The sequence below is a fragment of the Microtus ochrogaster genome, chromosome 7 (assembly GCF_000317375.1).
Source record: "Microtus ochrogaster isolate Prairie Vole_2 chromosome 7, MicOch1.0, whole genome shotgun sequence".
NCBI classification, from domain to species: Eukaryota; Metazoa; Chordata; class Mammalia; order Rodentia; family Cricetidae; genus Microtus; species Microtus ochrogaster.
Genome location: NC_022014.1, coordinates 72553328 through 72565821, shown reverse-complemented (window position 1 = coordinate 72565821; position 12494 = coordinate 72553328). Strand labels below are relative to the sequence as shown.

Here is a 12494-nt window from a genome sequence, read left to right as displayed (position 1 = left end):
CCTGCCTCTGCCTCCCGAGTGCTGGGATTAAAGGCGTGCGCCACCATCGCCCGGCTCTGTTTTTTGTGTGTGTGTGTGTGTGTGTGGCCCTGGCTCTCCATTTGTAAACCAGGCTGGTCTCAAACTACAGAGATCCACCTGCCTCTGCCTCCTGAGTGCTGGGTGTGTGCCACCATGCCTGGCTCCAGTTCATTTTCTTCATCTGATTTATATTCTTGGATATCAGCACCGGTGCTTGGTCTGGTGGCATTCTGTGTCTTTCAAAGGGCCTTCAAATAATCTCTGGCTCCTTGTCTCTGTTTATTGTTTCTCCTGTTAATTATGACAGGCCTTATTTTCAAATTCTTTCTGGGCCCCATGTATAATTCAAAGATAGATATAAAATTGCATAAGACTATACTAACTCTGCATGATTTAAATATTTAGTAAATAGTTCTTACCAGTGATGTTTACTAAAGATGATTAGAATCAGATGGGTGTAGTGGCATGGACCTTTAATCCTAGCACTTGGAAGGTGGAGGCAAGATGATCAGAAGCGATCATCCTTGCATCACAAATTCAAATTCAAGGCCAGCTTGGTCTGCGTGAGAGACAAAGATGAAGAGGAGAGAGGAGAATGATCAACCCTCCAGGCTGGTCTGAATTCTTTCTCTCCTGTTTTAATTTCAGATCAAGAATGACCCAAAAGAATTCACAGCTTTGTTCCAGAGCCAATGAGTATACCCAAGTGCCTGATGGAGGATGGGGCTGGGCAATAGCTGTTGCTTTCTTCTTCGTTGAAGTCTTTACCTATGGCATCATCAAGTCATTCGGTGTCTTCTTTAATGACTTAATGGACAGTTTCGATGAATCCAACAGCAAGATCTCATGGATAATATCGATATGCGTGTTTGTGTTAACATTTACAGGTGAGTACATGGATATGTGTGTTTGGGCCGGGCAGTGGTAGAGAATTAAAGAATCCCAGCACTTGGGAGACAGAGGCAGGCGGATCTCGGTGAGTTCGAGGTCAGCCTGGTCTACAAGAGTTAGTTCCAGAACAGGCTCCAAAGCTACACAGAGAAAACCTGACTCGAAAAACCAAAAAAACAAAAAATTGAAAAAGAAAAGATATGTGTGTTTGGGTTAACGTTTACATACTAGTATATCTGTCAGCATGAGCTTAGCCTTCGCACCAGGCCCTTTTAATCTGCCCGCCTACCTGACAACAGTTGGTATATCTGTGGTGCAGTCTCTCATACGTCCTGTTGGACTGACCAGTCTCAGTTAAGGAATGCAGTTTTCAGAGGGTTGGGGACTGGCAAGAATTTGGAGACATTGAAGAAAAGACCATAGTTGCCAAATGTAATGTCTTTAGTCTAGCATGCACATTAGACACGTACAGTCTCCAGCTTGGGAGGTAGTTCACTGGGGGAATATAAGACCCTAGGTTCAATTCCCAGCACCATACAAAAAGAAAAGGAAGTAAGATATCTATAATGTGTATGGTGCTAGTAGTCAGTAGAGCACTTTGAAGACAGTGGTAAACCCCAGTCCTCCAAGGACATAGTTACTGGCTAAGGAAGCAGCATCCAAAAGTCCCTAGGCACTGGCTTCATCAGCCCATGCACTGAAAATGGAGCCATACAGATTAGCATGGCCCCTGAGCAAGACTAACGTGCAGAGCCATGAAGCATCTCATTCTTTTTGATGATTAAGGATGTTCTGAGTACCATGGGCATGCCTGGACCAAAAGGGGTCTAGAAGAGGATATAGGATTCCCTGGAACTGGAGTCACAGACAGTTTTGATTCACCGTGTCAGTGCTGGGAATTGAACCTGAGTCCTGTGGAAGGGCAGTCAGTGCTCTTAATTGATGAGCCACTTCTCCAGCCCCTCTCTGTTTTTTAAAAAGAAACTCATCTGGGGGCTGGAGAGGTGGCTTACAGGTTAAGAGAACTGGCTGCTCTTCAGGGGTCCTGAGTTCAATTTCCAGCAACTACGTGGTGGCTCACAACCATCTATAATGGAATCAGATGCCCTCTTCTGGCTAAAGTTGTAAATGCAGATAGAGCACTCAGACATAAGATAAAAAAATGTATCTTTAAAAACGCTCACTTAGCGTACTAAGGCTCTGGGCTCAGAGTGACTTCCCAAGGAAACAGCAGAAACGTTTTATGGTGGACACAGGAAGAAGAGAGATGGGATGGGTAAGGGGTAGGCCATCAGCCCTCTGTCTCAGGGTTTTCACTCACAGACTCGAATGTTACACAGCTGTTGACCAGTACTAGGTCTGCCACGGTTAAGACAACCAAAAGTCTTCCTCATTTCATTAGTCCACCCTATGCATGCTGTAACAGGTGATTACACGCCGTTACCTTGTATTGGAGTGTAAGGATCTGGAGATGTAAGCACACGGAGGACCTGCTTAGGTTATGTACAAATACTATGTCGGCATAAGAAACCTGAACACCCGTGGATTTGGGTCTCCTTACAGGAGAGGGAGTCCCAGAAACATTCCCCATAAGAGTATAATTTTTGGTGTTTTTTTTTTTTTATTTTTGTTAGAAACTAAACCTCATGCATGCTAGGCAAGCATTCCACCCCTAAGCTACACCCCCACTTGTAAAATTACAACTACTGTCCTGGGGACATGGAGTCCCATCACCTGACTCCCCAAAACCTGATCCGTCACGGTATAATCCTCCCAGATCCAGCAGCATGAAGCAAGATGGGGGTGAGGGCTGGTGCCGCTCTTACACACTCGGTGTCGCTTGGATGAGCCTGATCTGAGTGTGCATGCTGACATCTGATGCTCATCCGTCTGTGAGAGCCAACACCAAGGCTTTCCTGAGAGGGCAGCGTGCTGAGGTCGCCTCAGGAAGGCAGCCAGGCTGCCCTTAGTGCTTCCCTGACTCAACACCACTGCCGCGCAGCATCGCCTGTGAGGTTACTGCTGAGGTTAGAACCACTCTCTGAATGCAGTTCATTTTAGCCATGAAACCTCCTAAAAGGATGCTCTCTCTCCTGTCGGTTTGTTTCTGAGAGAGGATCTCACTATGTAGAAGTGGTTGTATCAGCATCTGCCAACATAAGCTTGCAGGTGCTAGTGGCCAAGGTGATAAGAGTTTGATCTCTGAGACCCACGTGGTAGAAGCAGAGAAACAGCTCCCGAAAGTTGTCCTCCAGCCACCGCCGGTGCTCCCACATACAACACACATACATGCATACATACACACATACAATTTTAGGAGTTAAAAAAATGTATGTTTACATTCTGAATCCTAACAGTGCAGAATTCCTTCCTTTCCCCTCCCATCCCTTCTGTCTAGTGTGTGCCTCTTTGACGCAACTCTCAGTGGTTCACATAGCTTACTGTCCCTCCTGCCAGCGTTAAATAGCACGTAAGGAGGAAAGAATTTGCTAGATTTCCGTGTCCCAGGGGATAGAGTGTATAGAAAGTCAAGCAAACTAAGATTCCTCAGTGTTCTGCCATCGTCTTTTAAGTGAACATGTCTGAGAATTGGCCTTATCCCCGTCCTGTATCAGTCAAAGGAAACTAGGAAGACTTGGACCACAGATGGGATTCTTTTAAAAGAATCCGAAGCAGGGATGATAGAAGATAAAAACAATTAGAGTGATCCCCAGGAAAGCCAGTATATGCTGGAGAACCAAAGAAAAATGCATACATAACTTTGTCTTTCACATGGCAAGCCAAGACAGTTCACCTAAAAATGTCTTTTGTATACCTACCCTCGTCGATGCTTTAATCTAAGGCTTTGCTCATGCTGGGCAAGCGCTCTACCCCTGAGCTCTACTCCAGCCCCTTGTTTTCCTCTTGTTAATTTGTTGTTAAGGTACTGGGGGATTGAACCTAGGACCTGGCTGCTGCTAGCTACTGCTCTGCCCCTGAGAGCTGCATCCCATCCTCACCCCAACCAAGGGTAGCCTTAAACTTGCAATCCTCCTATCTCAGCTGAGATTGCATTTTTTGTACCAGGACCTGGCTCTTTGTGTTTTAAATTGGAGCAAATGTTGAAATAAACTCTGGCCTGACCCATAGCTGTTGCAGGAAACACACTAAGTTCTTACATCACCCCTTCAAGTCCACAGCTTGCAGGAAGGAATCGCAGCGAAGCCAGCACAGAAGCCCAAGTTCACAGGTCACTTTCTGTCCCTTTCCCCCTCTGCAGCACCGCTTTCCACAGTCCTGAGTAACTGCTTTGGACATCGGCTGGTGGTAATGGCAGGAGGGCTGCTCATCAGCACGGGAATGGTTGCGGCCTCCTTCTCCCAAAAGGTCTACCACATGTACATCTCCATCGGGGTCATCTCTGGTGAGTGTCTCTCTCTCCGTGCCTGGGAAGTTCTCTCTGCATGCTTCCCTTGAGGAAGGGAGGAAATTGAACCTGAATTGTATTTCTTCTTTTCCTTTGTTTTTCTTTCAAGTTAACTATGTCTGAGATCAGTGATTTTTGAGCCAGGTGATATGGGTCCCGGGTAAAAATACGTTCTCGGGTTCCAAGCACCCAGAGCTTCGTAAGGGAAAAACAGTACACTGCACTTAGTCTTGGCGGTGTCTAAGAAGGCACTGATGAATGTGTGTGTATGCCTAGTTTGCAAATTTTAAATTTTGTATGGAGCCCTGCACACATCAAAAGCCTATGCTGACCAGACAGGATGACACATGCTTATAATCTCAGCACTTGAGGGTGAGGCGCACACAGGGAGAGCATGAGCATGAGGCCAGCCTGGGCTACATGTCTCAAAAGAACAAAGGAAAAAAGACATTTATTTCAAATACAAATATTACATAAAAACTACTATTGATAATTGATTCCACTGTGAATTATATAAATTTGGGGAGCTCTGGAGAACCGTTCTTGGTTCTTTTTGGAGCCTATCCTGGAACTAGCTCTTGTAGATCAGGCTGACTTCAAACTCACAGAGATCCGCCTGCCTCTGCCTTCCGAGTGCGGGAATTAAAGGCTTGCTCCACCAACCGCCTGGCCAGTTCTTAGTTCTTATATCTTAGTATCTCTAAATGACTGATGCGGTATTTCTTTATTTATTTTTGAGGCAACCTCCTGTATCCCAGGCTGGCCTCCAAGTGACTGTGCAGTAGCCAAAGGTAACCTTGAACTGCAGACCTTCCTGAGTGCTGGGGTTACAAGTGTGCGTTAATTACTGTGCCCACTTCTCTGGGTACTGGGGACTGAACCCAGGGCTTTGTGCATGCTAGGCAAGTACTAAACCAACCGAGCTACACCCGCTGCCCTTCAGGGCTGAGATGAAATCCATTTTCTTTGCCATCGTTTTCTGTAGGATGAATGGGTTGGCTCCCGGAACTCGTACAAAGCTTCTGTACGCTAGCCAGCCCTCCAGGCTCAGACCATGGATGATCCTCACTGGCCCTTTTGGTTGTCGCCCACAGGTTTGGGGTACTGCTTTAGCTTCCTCCCGACTGTCACCATCCTGTCACAGTACTTTGACAAAAGGCGTTCAGTGGTCACTGCTGTGGCATCCACAGGAGAATGCTTTGCTGTGTTTGCTTTTGCACCAGGTGAGTGACAGTGGCTCATGAGCCAGAGACCAGGTAAGCCACTCCAGCGCTATTGCTGTGCGAACAAGTTCCCACCATGTGGGTGACTCTCCCTCTGCATAAGGAGCTGTCACTGCCCTCCCCTCGCTGTTAGGATCTCCTCCTCCTCCTCCTCCTCCCCTATTTTAGGAATTCACACGGCGTTAATCTTAGTCCGCGGTTTACATAAACGGGGACATAATCAGTGGTAAGGCTTTCTCGAAACACGAAACGATAATCCCTACGATATTTAGTAATTTGGACTGTTTATATTATTATCATCCCCTTTCCAAAGGAGCTACATTCGCTGTAGATTTAAATTATGCCAACAAAAATCAGTTTTCTTGTGTGCCCACAAATAATCTCGCAGCCAACACTTTATCCCTGGTTTATCTCTGCCAACTTAATGTTAATACAGGAAATACAAGGAAAGTGATGTAGTGGATAGGTAGCCTTCCACACCCAGATTCCTTTCCTTCCCTCCTTCCTTCCCCAGTTCCCTGCCCTGCCCTGTCCTTGCTGAGGATCAAATTCAGGACCTTTAGCAGACCAGGCGAGCGCTGGACCACTTTAGCAGGCCAGGCGTGCCCTCGACCACTTTAGCAGGCTAGGTGAGCGTTCGACCACTGAACTGCTGCATCCTGACCCAATGCTCTTTTTTGAATGCGTCAGGTGGGCTGTGAGATTGCAAACAGGAGTGATTAGGAGCGGAATATTATCATATCTGAAACTTTTCATGTGATTCACACCTGAAATAGATATGGTTCACGCATATATATCTTTATATATGTAGACATACATATATAATATATATACAGACAGACAGAGAAATCATGTTAGTTGTTGAATTTAGGTGAAGGGTGTTTCTATTTCCTAAAAGAACAGAGCAATGCCAAGAGACGACATCAGTGGCCTGCGAGCCCCCGAGGGTGGAAAAGCATATTATTCAGCAGTACTGGGCACTGCTCCTGGCATCTGGTTCATACTTAAGAAATGTTCCATGGGGACCTGGACAGATGGCTTGGTGGTTAAGGGTACTCACTGCTCTTACAGAAGACGCAGGTTCAATTCCCAGCACCCACAAACCCACTCGGTGGCTCACAACCACCTGTAACTCCATTCCTGGGGGATCTGGTGCCCTCTTCCAGCCTCTGAGGGCATTGCATGCATGCGGTACACATTCCGGCAGACAGTCTCACACACAGAAAATACAAATAAAATCTCAAAAAAAGGGGTTCTATTTGTTTTGTTGTTTGTTTTTTCACAGTTTCACTGTGGTGATGGAGATGCATGCCCTTCTTGACCATCTCCCTCTCGGCTGCTTCTGGTCAGCAGCCTCCACCCTGCCCTGGGTTCACAGTGAGAGAGACGGGCACCATGTGGCTAAGGACATGATCGGGGAGAAACTGGAGCACTGTGTCCTTAAATGCTAGGATAAGAGAGAAAGTCTGTCTTTTGAGTTAGGGTCCGCAGTGGAGGTCTGCAGGCATCTGTAGAAAGGGTGGACAGCTCCAGGAAACAGAAAGCCCAGGGTGTCAGGGCAGCTGTGCTTAGGAGTTTGGTGTCCAAAAAAGGGACAGTCAAAAGGAAATGTTAGCTTTCTTTCTTTCTTTTTGAGACTGGGTTTCTCTGTGTAGCTTTGGAGCCTGTTGTGGAACTTGATCTGTACACCAGGCTAGCCTCGAACTCAGATCCGCCTGCCTCTGCCTCTTGAGTGCTGGCATTAAAGGCATGCACCACCACCGCCCAGCTAGGAAATGTCACGTTTTTTGAGTTAGAACTCAGAAAAGCAGGCAAGCTTCCCGGTGAGGGTCTTGGCAACTGCCTCTTATTTTATTTTTTATTTATTTCATTGCTACAAAGATGGAGAGAGAGCATAGGATGTTTAGTGACACAGTTCTGAGTCAGATAAATCATGCTTACCAAAGGTCAGCTAGAAATTAAAAAAAAATACTTAATTTTTGTGGTACCTGGGGGGTAGCACCCAGGCCCCCCTGCATGCGATTGCCTACCACTAAGATATAATATGTTCAGTCCTGGGGATACATTCAGCTTTGGGGACCGTGTGTGTGTGTGTGTGTGTGTGTGTGTGTGTGTGTGTGTGTGTGTGAACTGCTCAATTCTGCTGTCTCAGCACAGAGCAGCCACTATGTGAATGTGCAAACATGGTTCAATTCCAGCCCAGTTTTATTAACAAAAACAGACAGTGGCTGAGATTTGACCTGTGGGCTATTGTTTGTTGAGCCTTAATGTGGACTGCAGGCATAGCCTCCTTCTTAGGCCTCCGCCTGAAAATCCCAAAGCTTTGAAAAACTAGGCTGACAGTTCTTATAACATGATAATAATGAGTGTGCACATTTTCTTACTGTCATAAAATGCACCAGAACTCAGAACAAAGGGTAATCTACAGAGCTGGGGCGATGTCTCCATGCAGCGCAAGCGTAAGACCGTAAGTCTGCATCCCCTGCAGCTGTATGGTGGCACATGCCTGTGTTCCCAGCAACAGGGAGATAGAGACCGAGGGATCCTGGGATCAACTGCCCTTGCTGAATTCCAGATTCAATAAGGGAGTCTGTCTCCAAGAGTAAAGAGGCAAGGACTATAGCTCAGTGGTAGAAAAGCCTTAAACGTAATCCCTATCACTGTATTAAAAAAAAAAAAAAAAAGACGGCAATCAAGAAAGACAGCGAGCAACCCAGCATTGGCCTCTGACCTCCACATTGCAAGCACATACTTGTCACTCACCCCCACCCAAACTATAGTCTAGAATGACTACATTCACCCTACCTTTGAGCAAAATTTGTTATTAAATTTTTACCCATATTTCTTCCGGGAATTGCTTGCTGGATCTGGGAGTCTGTTATTGACCCTGGCTTCTCCTTTCTTTTGCTTCTGTCTCCTCAAGCCATCACAGCTCTGAAGGAGCATATTGGCTGGCGATACAGCCTCCTCTTCGTGGGCCTGCTGCAGCTGAACATCGTGGTCTGCGGCGCCTTGCTGAGACCAATCATTATCACAGGACCAGGGTCACCGAAAACAATCGCTCACGAGCCCCGGAGGGAAGTGCAGTATATGCTCGAAAATGAGAAAACGAGAACCTCAATAGACTCGATCGACTCAGGAGTAGAACTAACTACCTCACCGAAAAATGTGCCTAGTCAAGCTCCCACGGAGCAGGAAGCCAGGGCCGAACAGCAGCAGACCCTGGTGGCTGTCCCCAAGCACAACCAGAAGAAAGCCCCACTGTTAGACTTTTCCATTCTGAAAGAGAAAAGCTTCATCTGTTACGCGCTGTTTGGCCTCTTCGCCACGCTGGGCTTCTTCGCCCCTTCGCTGTACATCATCCCTCTGGGTATCAGTCTAGGCATTGACCGCGACCGCGCTGCGTTTCTACTCTCTACCATGGCCATTGCGGAAGTGTTCGGAAGGATCGGGGCCGGGTTTGTCCTCAACCGGGAGCCCATCCGGAAGATCTACATTGAGCTCATCTGCGTCATTTTACTGACCGTGTCTCTTTTCGCCTTCACGTTTGCCACTGAATTCTGGGGTCTCATGCTGTGTAGTGTGTTTTTTGGCATCATGGTTGGGACCATCGGAGGGACCCACATCCCACTGTTGGCCGAGGATGATGTCGTTGGCATTGAGAAGATGTCCTCCGCGGCGGGAGTCTATGTCTTCATCCAGAGCGTTTCGGGGCTGGCAGGACCACCCTTGGCAGGTAATGAAATTGCTTTTTCCTTATTTACTTGTGGGTGTGCTTGCACCAGGGTATGCCTGTTCCGTAGTGTCCATGTGGAAGTCAGAGGACACCTTGGGGACAGTTGGTCCTCTTCCACCTGTGGGTCTGGGGATTGAGCTCAGGTTGTCAGACTTGGCAGCAAGCACCTTTTACCCACTGAGCCATCATGATGGCCCCTGCCAGGTACTTTAAGAACACAGAATGCAAGCCTGTCTACTTTAATCTTCCTAGTTGTGCTGACTTGCTTCCTGGGACCGATTGTAAAGTCTGCTTCCATTTTTAAACTTGAGTTAAATTTTAGTTTTCCAAGATTAGAGCTCACAATAGTTAACCTTCTTGGTTTTAAAAAGAAAGAAACAAAAAAAAAGCCTTAAAATTTAAGGCAGTGGTCATTTTTATTTGATGCATGTTGGTGTTGCCTGAATACATGTATGTGTACTGTGTGCATACAGTGCCTCTGGAGGCAGAAGAGGGCACTCTATGCCCTGGGACTGAAATTACAGACAGTCACAAGCTACCATGTAGGCTAGGGATTGAACCCAGGTCCTCTGGAAGAGCAGCTCTGACCCTCTGAGCCATCTATCTGGCCTCCTAAATAATACCTTTCTTAAGAGGGGGAAAAAGAGCTGAGCATGGTGGTGGACACCTATAATTCCAGTACTCGGGAGGCTGAGGCAAGACAGTCATAAGCTTGAGGCCAGGCTGGGCTACATAGTGAGTTCCAGGTCCCCCAGGTTGTACAGAGAGACCTTGCCTGGAAAAAAGTGAGAATGATTCACAGTGGTCCTGTAGTTCCATTAACCCAAAAGTCAGATGGCAATAAGGTTATAACCTGCATGATTTCCTTCTATAAGGCACCATGACAGAAAACACGTGAGAAGCTTGGGTTCACAGACACTGGTTATGATCTTGACTGAAGTCACTGGCTCACCTATGACCACTGCTGTGACTCTGAGGCCAGACTTGAACAACATAGTGCATTTCAGGGCAGTTTGGGCTACTTGTGAGACCTTGTTCAATAAATAAATAGAATAATAAGACTACGGTAGTAGGTAGATCATGCTAGGAGAAGAAGGAGTTTTTGGATTGGATAGAAGCTCAAGTGAGAGGCTAGGCGTAGCAGTGATGTCACTAACAGTGCCAATGCTTTCTTCTAGGCCTACTGGTCGACCAGAGCAAGATCTACAGCAGGGCCTTCTACTCCTGCGCAGCAGGCATGTCCGCGGCTGCTGTGTGCCTTGCCCTGGTGAGACCTTGTAAAAAGGGTCTGTGTCAGCACCCTCATTCAGGGGACAGCCAGCCAGACAGTCATCACAGGAAGACGTTACAGGACATTCCAGAAGACTTTCTCGAAATGGATCTTGGGAAATGCGAGCACAGGGTTCATATGAAAATGGATCCAGTGTGACACATTTTCATGTCACAGCTATGTTGCCTGGGAAAAGAGCCCGTGGGGCAGGCGCCGACCACTGGACCCCACCTTCACATTCCAGAAAGGGAATGCATGTGTGAGCAGCACTACCAACATCTTTCCCAAGTCCCTTTTGCTTGCTCTTTAAGCCAAAACCAAAACAACCAAACACTTCCATACAGGAACCCAGCCCTATTCAGTAGCAATACACAGATACGTGGAAGGATGCTGGTTCACATCCCAACACCAAAACTATGCCAAGAATTAATTGGCAAACTGGTGTTAAACGTGTTCATGTGTGTAAACTACTATTTTATAAAGCGACATCCAGCCCAAGTCATGGAAATGAATTGGCCATTCCAAAAAGAAAAAAACAATCTTGAATCATTAAATACGTTGCTAATTTTCAGAAATACAAACAAATTATTTTTTAAACAATTTGAAAAATTCTACGAAAGTTTAAATTGACAAACTATGGCTTCTGAGTTTCCTAAATACTGCATGGAAAGAAAGCAACGCTTAAAAACTAAGCATTTGATTAATATGCAAAAAATTAAAAACATATAACAACTTGAACTTCAAAGATTACTACTTCTCTTTATGACCAGCCATCACCACAAGTATTTCCATAGAAATGTTAAATTGCATTCATGTTTCCTATTGTTTTTCATAATCCAAGAAATAAGTGACTGTAGTGTCTTTAATTTAAATCGATATTTATTATTAAGTTATTCTAGGTTGAGTAGAATGATCAAAAGAAGGGCCGGTGAGATGGCTCAGTGGGTGAAGGTACTTTCAGCCGAGATTTATGACCTGAATTCAATCCCCATGGTAGAAAGAGAGTACCAACTTGGAATCGTCCTCTGACCCCCACACACCTGCTATGACATACATGCACCCACACATATATACACACAAAACAATTTAAAACATAAAAAAAATCTAATAATCAAAATGAATAAAAGGTTTTTTTTTCCTTTTGGTTTTACGAGACAGGGTTTCTGGAACTCGCTTTGTGGACCAGGCTGGCCTCGAACTCCCAGAGATCCGCCTGCCTCTGCCTCCCGAGTGCTGGGATTAAAGGCGTGCGCCACCATCGCCCGGCAGGATTTTTTTTTTTAACCTCCCTTCTGCAGCTCTTTAGAGGCTTCAGAGAGCTTTTCTTGTCTCATGACATCAATCTCCTGACAGCCCAAGCTGTAATGATTATTCAGCATTGTGAAAGGCAATGTGTGCTATTTAAGGGCAGGGGAGCTAATGGATGGCAAATCGCCTCCGTTTTTAAATGATCACCTAAGAATACTTGAGGATCTTCTTTGGTCAGAATGATAGTTCAATGAATTGTTAGAACATTTCCAGTGGTTTTCTTTGTCGTCATCGTTCAATCTTTAACTGTTGAAGCATTTCTTGGTTTCATTTGTAGTCGGAGAAATGTTTCCGTGACTATCACGAGTTCCAAGTTGCAATTTACATCTTCCATAGAACTTGATTGTCCTACGTTGCCATGGGTACCAGGTACCCGGTCACTGCTGTTGGCAAGTTCCACTACACGTGTGTATCGTGTTCTGCATTCTAGCAGTTCTCTGTAAAGGGGGCAGGGCAAGGATGAGAGGGGGCTGCCTCCTTGCCTGGTTGATGGCATCTCCCCAACTGGGTGGCTGGTGCTTTGCTGCTCAATATTTCCTCATCTTTACTGTTCAAGAGACAACTCAGGGGGAACATAGAACAAGCCTAGTTGGGTTACAGGTACACACAAGCTTGAATCTTTCTCTGCACTAAGATGAG

General features: G+C 46.1%; 2 protein-coding genes and 1 pseudogene across 3 annotated transcripts in view; 2 read left to right on the top strand and 1 right to left on the bottom strand.

The window, feature by feature from the left end:
- The window catches only part of Slc16a6 (solute carrier family 16 member 6), a 20512-nt gene extending 8883 nt beyond the window's left edge, over positions 1 to 11629 (top strand). For both annotated transcript variants that reach the window (XM_005350654.3, XM_005350655.2), the window contains exons 2-6: positions 670 to 908; positions 4172 to 4315; positions 5413 to 5541; positions 8465 to 9277; positions 10456 to 11629. In XM_005350654.3, the coding sequence (XP_005350711.1) occupies positions 670 to 908; positions 4172 to 4315; positions 5413 to 5541; positions 8465 to 9277; positions 10456 to 10706 (1576 nt within the window). In that variant the 3' untranslated portion in view covers positions 10707 to 11629. The remainder of the gene's footprint in view (positions 1 to 669; positions 909 to 4171; positions 4316 to 5412; positions 5542 to 8464; positions 9278 to 10455) is intronic.
- The window catches only part of Arsg (arylsulfatase G), a 130569-nt gene that overhangs the window by 105539 nt on the left and 12536 nt on the right, over positions 1 to 12494 (bottom strand). The gene's annotated exons all lie outside the window — the stretch shown is intronic.
- Positions 1590 to 1687, top strand: LOC113456357 (annotated as a pseudogene).